The sequence below is a fragment of the Somniosus microcephalus genome, chromosome 9 (assembly GCF_052327205.1).
Source record: "Somniosus microcephalus isolate GS21.2 chromosome 9, FLI_Smic_1.0, whole genome shotgun sequence".
Taxonomy (NCBI): domain Eukaryota; kingdom Metazoa; phylum Chordata; class Chondrichthyes; order Squaliformes; family Somniosidae; genus Somniosus; species Somniosus microcephalus.
Window position 1 is genome coordinate 234311427 of NC_140995.1, and position 13369 is coordinate 234324795.

At 43.7% G+C, this 13369-nt stretch overlaps 1 protein-coding gene across 1 annotated transcript in view; it reads right to left on the bottom strand.

Annotated features, from left to right (window-relative positions):
* The window catches only part of mia3 (MIA SH3 domain ER export factor 3), a gene marked incomplete at its 5' end in the record, with an annotated part of 69386 nt that overhangs the window by 1675 nt on the left and 54342 nt on the right, over positions 1-13369 (bottom strand). Inside the window, 7 exons of the mRNA XM_085998243.1 lie at positions 476-555; positions 2643-2756; positions 5611-5727; positions 5843-5983; positions 7061-7185; positions 8383-8450; positions 13328-13363. Coding sequence (XP_085854369.1) covers positions 476-555; positions 2643-2756; positions 5611-5727; positions 5843-5983; positions 7061-7185; positions 8383-8450; positions 13328-13363 — 681 coding nt within the window. The remainder of the gene's footprint in view (positions 1-475; positions 556-2642; positions 2757-5610; positions 5728-5842; positions 5984-7060; positions 7186-8382; positions 8451-13327; positions 13364-13369) is intronic.

Here is a 13369-nt window from a genome sequence, read left to right on the forward strand (position 1 = left end):
ACTGCTCTATTCAACTGTATTGGGCATCACAGCCAAGGCCAACTCTGTCCTCATCAGATGTTGCCACTGGCATTTCCCAGTAGGGTTGCAGGTTGTGACCAGGATTGGGAACTTGGGACTGATTTTGCCCCTCCCAAGGGTGCTGATCCCAACTGTAGAGCCCCCACCGCCATCCAAGCTGAAATCGGCCAACTCCACAAAGTCAAAGGACTGAACCTTGACATTTCTGATCCACACGTCTAGCCACTTACTGCCTTAACCAACAGAGGAAATGGGAGCATCTCAGAAAAGAACACATCAAATTGTTTCACTTGCTTCTTCTAGTCCTTTTGCCAAAACAATTTCATTAGAAAGAGAGGAGAACCAAAACTCAGTGCATGTTAAAAGGCAAGAAAGGAGATAAATCACATTAGAGGAAAAGGACAGTAGACTGTAATAATTTATGTCCAAGAAAGTAGTTCAATGCAAATCTTACCATTGCACTCTCTGTCAAATTTGGTGAAGATGTCCGCGGCCCACTTGGCAGTTGTGCTGGTCCTCCCAGGCCCATTTCTACTGAAGGAGATGAAATTCATTATGAAATTTCTCAGCTGGAGGATTGTATCTAATTCTGGGCACCACACTTTAAAATGGATGTCAAGGTCTTGGACAGGGTGCAGAGAAGATTTACTAGAATGGCACCGGGGATGAGTGAATTCAGTTATGTGGAGACTAGAGAAGCTAGAGTTGTTCTCCTTAGAGAAAAGAAGGTTAAGGGAAGATTTGATAGTGTTCAAAATCATGAGGGGTTTTGATAGAGTAAATAGGAAGAAACTGTTTCCACTGGCAGGTCAGTAAGCAGAGGTCACAGATTTAAGATAATTGGCAAAATATCCAGGAGGGAGATGAGATGAGAATTTGTTTTACACAGCAAGTTATGATCTGGAATGCTTTGCTTGAAAGGGAGGGAGAAGCAGATTCAACATTAACTTAAAAAAGAGAAATTTTCAGGGCTATGGGGAAACAACAGGGGAGTGGGACTAATTGGACAGCTCTTTCAAATAGACAGCAGTCACGATGTGCCGAATGGCCTCCTTCTGTTAAAAAAATATGCAGGATTTGCCAAAGAGTAAAGATACTGGCTCAAATTCCTGGACAAATTCAAAAGAAACTGCCTTTCTCGAAGGCATTATTAGATTCCACCATTAAGTAAAGTTAATAAAAACTAATACAGGTTTACAAAAAAGGACTCCGCTTAATGTGGCTTGTCGCAGGTCCACCATCTTGGATCCAAGATCTCGGTGGCTGTGAATTGTTGGCAATATTCTCCAAACCAAATGTTCCCATTTCCTCCCTTAAGTGCCAGCTTAGCTCTGTTTGTAGCACTCTTGCCCGAGTCAGAAGGTCACAGGTTGCAAGCCCCACTGAAAGACATCAGCATGTAAACTAGGTCAATACTTCAGTACTGAGGGAATGGTGCATTAGCAGAGATGCTCTCGTTTGGATGTGACATTAAACCGAGATCCTGTCAGCCTGTTCAGGTGGAAGTAAAAGGTTCCGCAATGCTATTCAAAGAAAAAGTAGGATTTCCTAGTGTCCTGGCCAGCAATTATTACCTAACCAAAAACAAGATAATCTGGTCATTCAAAAAACAGAAAATATTATAAATACACATCCAGTAAGTCAGCATATGTAAAGAGAAGGCAAGTTATGACATTTTGGCTGTGTAACCCCCTCCCCCAGCAGATTGAAGGCCAAGAGATCAACATTTTTAAGTAAGGTTAGGAAAAGAGACTGTTTTTACTGATTCTGACTGGTCTGCTGTGTATTTCCAGCATTTTCTGTTTTTATTTCAGATTCCCAGTTTTTCTCAGCTGTGCACAAATTGGCTGCCACAGCTGCCTACATAACCGTGACTGCACTTTAAAGTAACTCATTGGCTGTGAAGTGGTTTGGGACCTGAAAGGTGCGATACTTTCTATTTTCTTTTCGTCTCCTTAAGGTCCTGATTGGAGCTCGGGTACGGTCTGCAGGAGTCAGTGATTCGTTGATACCTCAGCGAAGTGCCTGTTCTTTGAGAGCTTGGGCAGGGCTCACCAGTGGGCATCTCGACCAAGACCTTTCCTGTCCTCACCCAACATCCATAAGCAGTTTCTAGTTTCAATATCAAGAACAGAATGCTGACTATGTTTCCCTCCCTAGCATGAGAATACCGAAGCCAATTCTAGCACATCCAGTCGCATCCCAGTTGGGGTCAGCTGATTGAGCATAGGCCAAGGACTGAACCTGGGATTGTCTTGGTTTGTATGGCTTAGCACCACAGCAAACAGTGCATCTGGGAGAGCAGTGCACAAGGCTGCACCATGGAATAGAAAAGGGCGAGTACTGATGGCTTGAAGGCTCATATTTTCTCTATAACCCTATTTATACACAAGTACTTAGTGAGCCAAAGGAGGAAAGAAATGCATGACCACACAACTATTACTACTAACTGATGTCCAGTCAGACTTTTCAAATGGACTTATATCCGCAAGATTGAGATTATCAGGAGACATTGCGTTTAAATCAAGTATGCTTCTTTGGAAATCATGCAATAAGCCCCGTTCCAGTTTCAATCAAGTCATTTTACATTTGGTCATTTTAACAGATTTATTTTTATTTACCTGCTCTGTTAGGAGGTGGAAGCCCACGAATTTCACCCGGACCAGATATTCGTCCAGACATTACACCTGATTCTGAAGGTGGTCTCCGTGGTCCAGGATAGCCATCCATTGGACCTGGAAGAGCAACATTAAAAAGGGGTTAATCATAAGAAATAAGAGTAGGCCATACAACCCCTCGAGCCTGCTCCACCATTCAATAAGATCATGGCTTAACTTTTATAACTCCACTTTCCTGCCCGATCCCCATATCCCTTATGCAAAAGCAAAATACTGCAGATGCTGGAAATCTGAAATAAAAACAGAAAATGCTGGAAATACTCAGCATCTGATGCAAGGTGTCGTTGACAGTGCTATCAAGTGGCACTTACTAATAACCTGCTCGCCGCTGCTCAGTTTGGGTTCTGCCAGGACCACTCGGCTCCAGACCTTATTACAGCCTTGGTGCAAACAGGGACAGAGCTGAATTCCAGAGGTGAGGGTGACTGTCTTTAACATCAAGGCAGTATTTGACCGAGTGTGGCATCAAGGAGCCCTAGTGAAATTGGAGTCAATGGGAATCGGGGGGGGGGGGGGGGGGGGGAACCTCAACTGGCTGGAGTCATACCTAGCACAAAGGAAGATGGTTGTGGTTGTTGAAGGCTAATCATCTCAGCCCCAGGACATCGCTGCAGGAATTCCTCAGGGCAGTGTCCCAGGCTCAACCATCTTCAGGTGCTTCATCAATGACGTTCCCTCCATCATAAAGGTCAGAAGTGGAAATGTTCACTGATGACTGCACAGTGTTCAGTTCCATTCGCAACTCATCGGATAATGAAGCAGCCCATGCCTGCATGCAGCAAGATCTGGACAACATTCAGGCTTGGGCTGATAAATGGCAAGTAACATTCGCGCCACACAAGTGCCAGGCAATGACTGCATCCAACAAGCGAGAGTCTAACCACCGCCCCTTGACATTCAACAGCATTACTAGCGCCGAATCCCCCTCCATCAACATCCTGGGGGGTCACCATTGACCAGAAACTTAACTGGACCAGCCACAAATACTATGGCAACAAGCAGGTCAGAGGCTGGGTATTCTGTGGCGAGTGTCTCACCTCCTGACTCCCCAAAGCCTTTCCACCATCTACAAGTCAGGAGTGTGATGGAATACTCTTCACTTGCCTAGAAGAGTGCAGCTCCAACAACACAAGAAGCTCAACACCATCCAGGAAAAACCAGCCCGCTTGATTGGCACCCCATCCACCACCTTAAACATTCACTCCCTCCACCACCGGCGCGCATTGTGTACCATCTACAGGATGCACTGCAGCAACTCGCCAAGACTTCTTTGGCAGCACCTCCCAAACTCGTGACCTCTACCATCTAGAAGGACAAGGGCAGCAGGTGCATGGGAACACCATCACCTGCAAGTTCCCCTCCAAGTCACACACCATCCTGACTTAGAAATATATCACCGTTCCTTCATCGTCGCTGGGTCAAAATTCTGGAACTCCCTCCCTAACAGCACTGTGGGAGTACCTTCACCACACGGACTGCAACGGTTCAAGGCGGCGGCTCACCACCACCTTCTCAAGGGCAATTAGGGATGGGCAATAAATGCTGGCCTTGCCAGCGATGCCCACATCCCAGGAATGAATTTGTTTTTTTAAATCTGTGGCGAGATATCCCTCGATTCCCTTAATGCCCAAAAGTCTATTGATCTCAGTCTTGAATATACTCAACGTCCAAGCATCCACAGCTCTCTGGGGTAGAGAATTCCAAAGATTCACAACCCTCACTGAAGAAATTCCTCATCTCAGTCCCTTATCCTGAGACTATGACCCCTAGCTCTAGACTCTCCAGCCAGGGGAAACAGCCTCTCAGCATCTACCCAGTCAAGCCCTCGAAGAATCTTATAACTTTCAATGAGATCACCTCTCATTCTTCTAAACTCCAGACAATATAGGTCCATTCTTCTCAAACTCTCCTCATGGGACAGCCCTCTCATCCCAGGACATCAATCTAGTGAACCTTCGTTGCAACCCCTCTAAGGCAAGTATATCCTTCCTTGGGTATCAAAACTGTGCACAGTGCTCCAGGTGCGGTCTCACTAAGGCCCTGTACAATTGCAGCAAGACTTCCTTACTATTATACTCCAACCCCCTTGTAATAAAGGCTAACATACCATTTGCCTTCCTAATTGCTTGCTGTACCTGCATGGAAACTTTGGTTTATCCGGAGGTTATATGTCCGGAATACTTGATCTAACGGCAAAAGTCAGGAGCCGTTTTCTATAAGTTTTTTTTAGTTCTCATTGCTTTTTTTCTTCCCCCCAATCAGGCACTGCAAGGTCTGTAGTTATAGCAACAGCTTCAGCTAGAGAAGCTTGCAGCTGCAGCCGATTGTTTTGAAGCTGTTGTTAAGCAACAGGGTTTGTTGATTCACACGGAGCTTTTCAGTTCCGTATGTTTCAACATTAACACTGGTATGTCCGGCACTTTTGATGGTACGGCACCAGCTCGGTCCCGTCAGTGCCGGATATCAGAAAGTTTCCTGTACAAGGACACCCAGGTCCCTCTGAATACCAACATTTACTACTTTCTGCCCTTTTAAAAAATATTCTGCTTTTCCATTCTTCCTGCCAAAGTGAATAACCTCAATTCTCCACATTATACTCCAACTGCCACATTCTTGCCCGATCACTTAACTTGTCTATATCCCTTTGCAGGCTCTTTGCATCCTCCTCACAGATTACTTTCCCATCTAGCTTTGTATCGTCAAAAAACTTAGATATATTACACTTGGTCCCCTCATCTAAGTCATTGATATAGATTGTAAATAGCTGAGGCCCAAGCTCTGATCCTTGCGGCACCCCGCCATCCCGAAAATGACCCATTTATTCCTACTCTAATCAGATTAAATCTGTAATGTAATGTAGCAGCAAAGACTACTGCGAGAACAGGAAAATAGTGTGTTTCTGTAACATTACCTGGTCGCCTGTCCCACTGTGGTGGGGGTGAACCGTGGTCAGAAGATGGACCCAGTCGGTCCGGGCCAGGACCAATCCACTCGCGGGGAGGTAGAGCGCCAGGAGGCACTCGCATACCTGGAAGTTAAAAATTGATGAGAAGCTACTTCATGACAGGTGATACACATTTATAGGAACGGCACTCGTGCAAGAACTGTTCCAACAAAACTGTCCAAACATGTTTCCTGCCTACCTCCATCACCCCGATCTCGCGGAAAGCCACGGCCCGCATTAACAGAGGGAGGCCGTACAGGGAGCTCCATCATCAATGGTGGTGAAGGTGCCCCACCACTCACAGGGGATGGCCCATAGGAGTCATCGCGAGATAGTGGACCTGTAACACACAAAGGGTGGGGGTAAGGCTTGTGATTTTAGCAGATTAATATGCGGCACCTTTTTCCTAAGGCCTTTGGAAATCAAAAGCAGCTGGTGGTGTGCGAGACTGATCGGAAACGTGTCTGTTTCATTTCATAAGATGTTCCATGGCTTAATATTTCTTTGTTAATTTATTGTTTGTCAGAATTGCTGAGAGCTGCCAGTTTAGATGGATATTGTGTGAACCAGAACTCCTCTATCTACAACTTATATCTATGTAAACAGGATGACTGTCTTTTCTTTAATTAAATTGAGGAAAATATTCATAAACTATTGGAATAGAAGTTCTTTGATCCAACAAGTGAGAGAACGTTCACAGCTCACCACAAGTGGACATTTGCCATGGGCACGAGGAAGTGTCTGGAACAGGCTCAGATCCTGAACAGTGCTCTGCTCAAGGATTTGCCTTTCAATTTTGAACTGCACATTTAAAAATGATACTTTTTGTCATCCAAATTGCATTTTTTTTAAATATAAAGTGATTGGACATCTATGGATCAAAGGTGGGTAAATGAGCAGAGACTACTTTTGGATAATAAGCAACTGTATCACAGCAAAAATCATCACCTTCATGTGTGAGAAAGGAGAGGGTGAAAGAAAATGGATAATTTGTCCAGGCAATCCAGGGATTATAGTGTGGCTAAAGAGCAGCTGAAATGCACCACACTACAAGAACTTGGCTTTGAACCAGAGAGTCGACACAGTTCAATTCTCTTGTGGGCATGGAGCAGAAGCACACCACTTCCCAAGAGATGCAGATCAAACAGCAGCAAAAAAGATGCACAACTTCACAAGCACTCTCACTCTCTCTACGTGTTTCTTTGGATTCTGCTGGAAATTGCCACATTTTTTCATAAAATAACTTGGCAGCATGACAAATGCATCAAACCACATATTTCAGGTAAGTTAGCAGCAGCAACAACCTTTACCAAGTGTCTCAAACAGAGAATCCCAGAGAACTGAATGAGCAGCTGGTCAAATGTGAAGTAATTTCCATATTCCAGGAATGTACAAGAGTAAATGCGAGACTCCTTACCTCTGCGCGCCTGTCCAAGGGGTAGGGGTGCTCCTGGGGGACCCTGCCTATCGGGCCTACCTGGCGTTGGTTTAATTATCGAAGGTCTTTGGACCTGGGAAAGTTTCTGGTTCAACTCAATCATCCTGAAACGACAAAATTCAAACATTTCATTCCATTCCACCTAAATAGTTGAGTTTAGGAACAAAGGCCATCCAGCCCCTTGAGTCTGTTCCGCCATTCAGTTAGACGATGGCTGATCTGTATCTCATCTCTATTTACCCGTCTTTGATACATATCCCCTTAATACCCATAGCCAACAAAAATCTATCGATCCCAGCATCCACAGCCTTTTGGGGGAGCGAGTTCCAGATTTCCACTACCCTTTGTGTGGTATCCTGCATCCTGATTTCACTCCCGAATAGCCTCGCTGCAATGTTAAGATTGTGCCCCCTTGTTCTGGATTCTCACAACAGAGGAAATAGCTTCTCTGTATTTACTCTATCGAATCCCTTATTTATTTTAAGCAGCTTGATTAAATCGCCCCTCAACCATCTAAAATCAAGAGATTACAATCCTGTTCTCAATTTAACCCTTTAAGCCCCAGTATCATACTGGTAAATCTGTGCTGTACCCCCCGTATATTCAATAGATCTTTCCTGAGGTGTGGTGCCCAGAACTGAACGCAGTACTCCAGATGGAGTCTGACCTAGGCTCTAAACAACTGTAGCATCATTGCTCACTTTTGAATTCCAATCCTCTTGAGATAAAGGCCAACATTCCATTAGCCTTTTTGATTACTTTTGTACCTGTGCACTAGCTTTTAATTTGTACACATGGACACCCAAATCGCTTTGCTCTTCCAATTCTGATTTGTCTTTCTCAGATCCGAAATGGATGACCTCACACTTTCCCACATTGAACTCCATCTGCCATAGACAGACTGAGTGTGCAAAACTATGCCCCTTTGTAACTTCCTGCTCCCATCTACACAACTTACTGTGCCCTCCTAACCGAATGTCATGTGCAAACTTGGATACACAACTCTCTATTGCTTTATGGAAGTAATTGATAAATATGGTCAAAGCTGAGGTGCCAGTACAGATCCCTGGGGAACACCACTAGTCCTATTATCCCTACTCTCGGTCTCCTGCCTCCCAACCAATTACCAACCCTTTGGAATTCCATGTAGACAGCATCCACAGACACTCCCCTATTCACCATGCTAGTGACCTGCCCCAAAAAATTCAACTAGATTAATCAAGCCTGACCTACCCTGCACAAATCCATGCTGATGTTTAAAATAAAGCACTGGACACACAATTGTAAACAATGTCACTTACTTTTGCCTCAAATTTGCAGTCTCTCTCTTTTCTTCAGTAAGTGATCTTTCAGCTGAACGTGCACTTAGCTGTTAAGAAAACAGAACTTTTAACTTTTTATTTTGACTAAATTATATGTAGATTAAAATTTTTACATGTATAGTCATTTTTTTCCATTCTAAATTCCTATATCTACATTATAACAGACACTGCCTATGTAAACATGTAATGCTGTAAGTACAGCCTCCTGCCTGTGGAGGCATGGCAGAAATTCATTTGGTCTCACCCAGCTCCTCAGACTGTAATGCAGAGAAACTCTTCTGCACCAACCAACTCAGATTGCTAAATTACAATAGGTTTTTCTATTTAACTATAAATATAATATAAATCAAAGCACTACATAAAAATAAGGAGACAGTGCATGACTTTAAAATGCGAACTACATTATGTCTGTAGCCCCCCGGCAGCGCCCGCCCGACCCTCACCCGGCAGTGCCTGCTAAGTTCAACAGGAGCAAACTGAATGAGTGCTGGGATTTTTTTCCCCCAACACTTTGAATAATGTGTGCAAGATCTCAAAGTGGAAGGCGAGGGCAGGTAAATGACCTTTTCATTTTCCCTACTAAAGCCCAACACATCCATGACTAGATTGCAAAAGGTGAGAGAATTAAGGGAGGTAGAAAGCAGGCAACTATAGACCAATTAGCCTAACATCTGTCATTGGGAAAATGCTGGAGTCCATCATAAAGGAAGTGGTAGCAGGACATTTAGAAAATCATAATACTGTATAGTGAAGCAGAGTCAGCATGATTTTATGGAAGGGAAATCATGTTTGATAAATTTGCTGGAGTTCTTTGAGGATATAACGAGCAGGGTGGATAAAGGGGAACCAGTAGATGTCATGTATTTAGATTTCCAGAATGCATTTGATAAGGTGCCACATAAAAGGTTACTGCACAAGAGCTCACAGGGTTGGGGGCAATATATTAGCATGGCTAACTAACAGAAAACAGAGAGTCGGGATAAATGGGTCATTTTCAGGTTGGCAAACTAACTAGTGGGGTGCCACAGGGATCAGTGCTGGGGCCTCAACTACTAACAATCTATATTAATGACTTGGATGAAGGGACCAAGTGTAATGTAGCCAAATTTGCTGATGATACAAAGATAGGTGGGAAAGCAAATTGTGTGGAGGAGTCAAAGAATCTCCAAAGGGACATAGATAGGCTAAGTGAGTGGGCAAAAATCTGGCAGATGGAGTATAATGTGGGAAAATGCGAGGTCATCCACTTTGGTCGGAAAAATAAAAAAGCAAAATTATTTAAATGGGGAGAGATTACAAAATGCTGCGGTACAGAGGGACCTGGGGGTCCTTGTACATGAATCACAAAAAGTTAGCATGCAGGTACAGCAAGTAATTAGGAAGGCAAATGGAATGTTGGCCTTTATTGCAAAGGGAATGGAGTATAAAAGTAGGGAAGTCCGGTTACAATTGTACAGGGTGTTGGTGAGACCACGCCTGGAGTACTGCACAGTTTTGGTCTCCTTATTTAAGGAAGGATATATTTGCATTGGAGGCAGTTCAGAGAAGGTTCACGAGGTTGATTCCGGAGATGAAAGGGTTGTCTTATGAAGAAAGGTTGAGCAGGTTGGGCCTATACTCATTGGAGTTTAGAAGAATGAGAGGGGATCTTATTGAAACATATAAGATTCTGAAGGGGCTTGACAGGGTAGATGCAGAGAGGATGTTTCCCCTTGTGGGGGAATCTAGAACTAGGGGGCAAAATTTCAGAATAAGGAGACACCCATTTAAAACAGAAATGAGGAGGAATTTCTTCTCTCAGAGGGTTGTGAATCTTTGGAATTCTCTTCCCCAGAGAGCTGTGGAGACTGGGTCATTGAATATATTTAAGGTGGAGATAGACAGATTTTTGAATGGTAAGGGAGTCAAGGGTTATGGGGAGCGGGCAGGGAAGTGGAGTTGAGGCCAAGATCAGATCAGCCATGATCTTATTGAATGACGGAGCAGGCTCAAAGGGCCAAATGACCCGTTCTTATGTTCTTAGTTTTTCCCCAATTCAGAAATCAGCATTGAAGGGAGATTTAGTCTGAAGCTCCAGGGCGAGTGCCGGTAAGTGAGCGATTTCCTTTTCTAGAATACTTGAGTACAGTAAGTGGAGTTTGATTCTTGAGAGTTTAATGCTAGCACAAGGCTCAGCTTACACTGCACATTTTTAAGTTGGACACAAACGGGTGGCAGTGCAGGGAACTCTCGTGATGTGCATGGAGTGCGATATGTGGGCCCTCGTGTATCCAGCAGCAGCACATTTGAACCAAGTGTGACAAAGTTGAGCCTGCAAGCAAAGGATCTAGGCTCGATGAGCAATTGGCCAATCTCTGCACCATCAGAGAGTAGGAGGGGTTTCCGGACCTTAGAGTGTGCTAGGCATCTCAGAATCCTGAGAATTTAGAAAGAGGGGAAAATATGTGACCATCCACAGGGACAGCAGAGGAAGACAGGGAACCCGTGAGTTACTGAATTGCCCAACAGATAGTGTTGGGCAAGTCTGAGGTGGACAGTGACAGTGGTCCTGAGCAAAAATGAGACTAGAAAGCCACACAGTACTTTAAGTGTGGTCTAAACAAGGTTCTATATTATTTAACATTACCTACCTCCTATTCCTCTAGAAACCTCAGTACTTTGTTTGCACTCTTTATGGCCTTATCAACTTGTGTTGCTATTTTTAGCAATTTATGTACCTGTATTCTCAGATCTCTCTGCTCTACACTATTTAGTTTCTTATCTTCGAGAAATAAGTGGTCTTCTTATGCCTCCTTCCAAAATAAGCCACCTCACACTTTGTTATATTGAATTTAATTTACCATTTATCTGCCTACTCTGCAAGGCTGTTATCACAGAATCACAGAAACCCCACAGTGCAGATAGAGGCCATTTCGGCCCATCGAGCCTGCACCGACACACATCCCACCCGATCCCCGTAACCCCTACACCAACACATATCCCACCCTATCCCCATAACCCCATGTATTTAATCCCCCTAACACTAAGGGTCAATTTATCATAGCCAATCAACCTAACCTGCACATCTTTGGTGTCTTGTGTCTGTATTTTGGTGCAGTCCTCCACTCCACATAACCACCCAACTTGGTATCATCTGAAAATTTTAACACCATAACTCCAATTCTCGAGTCCAAATCATTGATGTATATGGCGAACAACAGTGGTCCCAGCACAGATCATTGCGGACATCACTTCCCACTCTCGGCCACCGAGAAACTTCGATTAACTCCAACCTTCTGCTTTCTGTTCGGTAGCAGAAGCGAGAGCAGCCAGAAGTCATGGTCTACGTTGGAGCCAATGACATAGGTGGAGGTTAAGGAGAGGAAGATTAGGTGGGTCAATGCATGGCTGCAAGAGGGAAGGATTCATATTCGTGGGGCACTGAAGTGAGTTCTGCAACAAGGGAAAGCAAAATCTGGAACGAAATGGAACCAGCATCTATGCAGACTGGTAAATAGAGCAGTGGGAAAGATTTAAACTAATCACAGGGGGTGGGGAAAGTCTAGATCTGAGACGAGAGAGAGAGAGAGAGCACAAGATTGATCAAACTGTTGGAATAGAGGCAGACAGCTTAGCTGAAATTAAAGAGAGAAAATATTACCAGTGGAGAACGGAAAAGAAAGAGGCTTTGAGGTCGTGAAGGATAAAAACACTATGCGAAGGAAATCAAAAAGGTAAATGAGAAAACTAGGAAAAAGGGTCAACATTCCAAAAAAGAGTGCCAAGTTTGAGCGGCAGCTATATCAATGATAAAACTAGGGCGAACAATATTGAAGAAAATAATGAGGAATATAGGAAGTGTAGTGGGGAGGTACAAAGGAAGATTAGAAGAACTGAAAGGGAATATGCAAAGGCTAGCATATAGTATAAAAAAAGGAAAGAGCAAGCCCTTTAGAAGCATTAAAAAAGTTAATGAGAAGAAATAAATTATTCCCTGAAAATGCAAATACAAAGTAGATAAAGCCATTTAAAAAGGCAAATCACCAGTGGCTATTATAAACAGGGACATAAGAGTGCAAGAGTAAAGGTGTAGTGTAAATTTGTACAAGTCAATGATTAGGCCAGTAATATGTACAGTTTGGGTGCCCCATTATAGAAAAAGATATTAAAGCTAGAGCTAACATACAGTGTAGATTCACCAGGATGATGACAGGGATGGAAAACTATAGCCTTGAGTAGGGACTTGGGATACTGGGACTATTTTCATTGGCGCAAAGGCGGCCGAGAGGATTTAATGGACGTTTTTAAAATGTAGCGTTTTGATAAAGTGAATAGGAAAAGACTATTTCCTCTGGTTGAGATCCAACAATGAGGAATCAGCAATTTAAATGTTTTACTACGAGTTAAGAGAGGGGTAGGAGGAACTTATTTCCACAGATGGTTGCTGGAGCATGAAATTCTTTGCCACAAGTACTTGATGCCAAGACCACTGCATCTTTTAAGGGAAATATGAATAAATATTTAAAGCAGAAAATAAATACAAGGCCATGTGGGGCAGAGAAAGCAGGGCAGTGGGATTAGACTTGTTCTCGTAAAGACCCGGCACAGACCCGATGGCCTCCTTCTGTGCTATAAGCTTCAATGGGAAATAAAGCACAAGGCGGTGTCTTTAGTAAAGGAGGAACCAAAATTGGGGGGCTGGGGTGAAATTCAGTAGATAGAGCAAGGACACATTCTGGTAACACAGGCCATTATAACACATATTGCGTTCTCGGACCACAGTTTAATGCTATCCAAGTAGAGGAACATTTCTCCAACCAGGCCGCTATTACAGATTAATCATTCTTTTGTGGGCAGAAAGCAAAGGAATATTAACTGAAAACTAAAGATCCAATCTTTAGACAATGGTTCTGATCTGGGGCAACAAGTCAAACATCAAACTCACCCAGTTTTCATGAGCCTTCTTCTCATGTGAAGCAATCTGGAA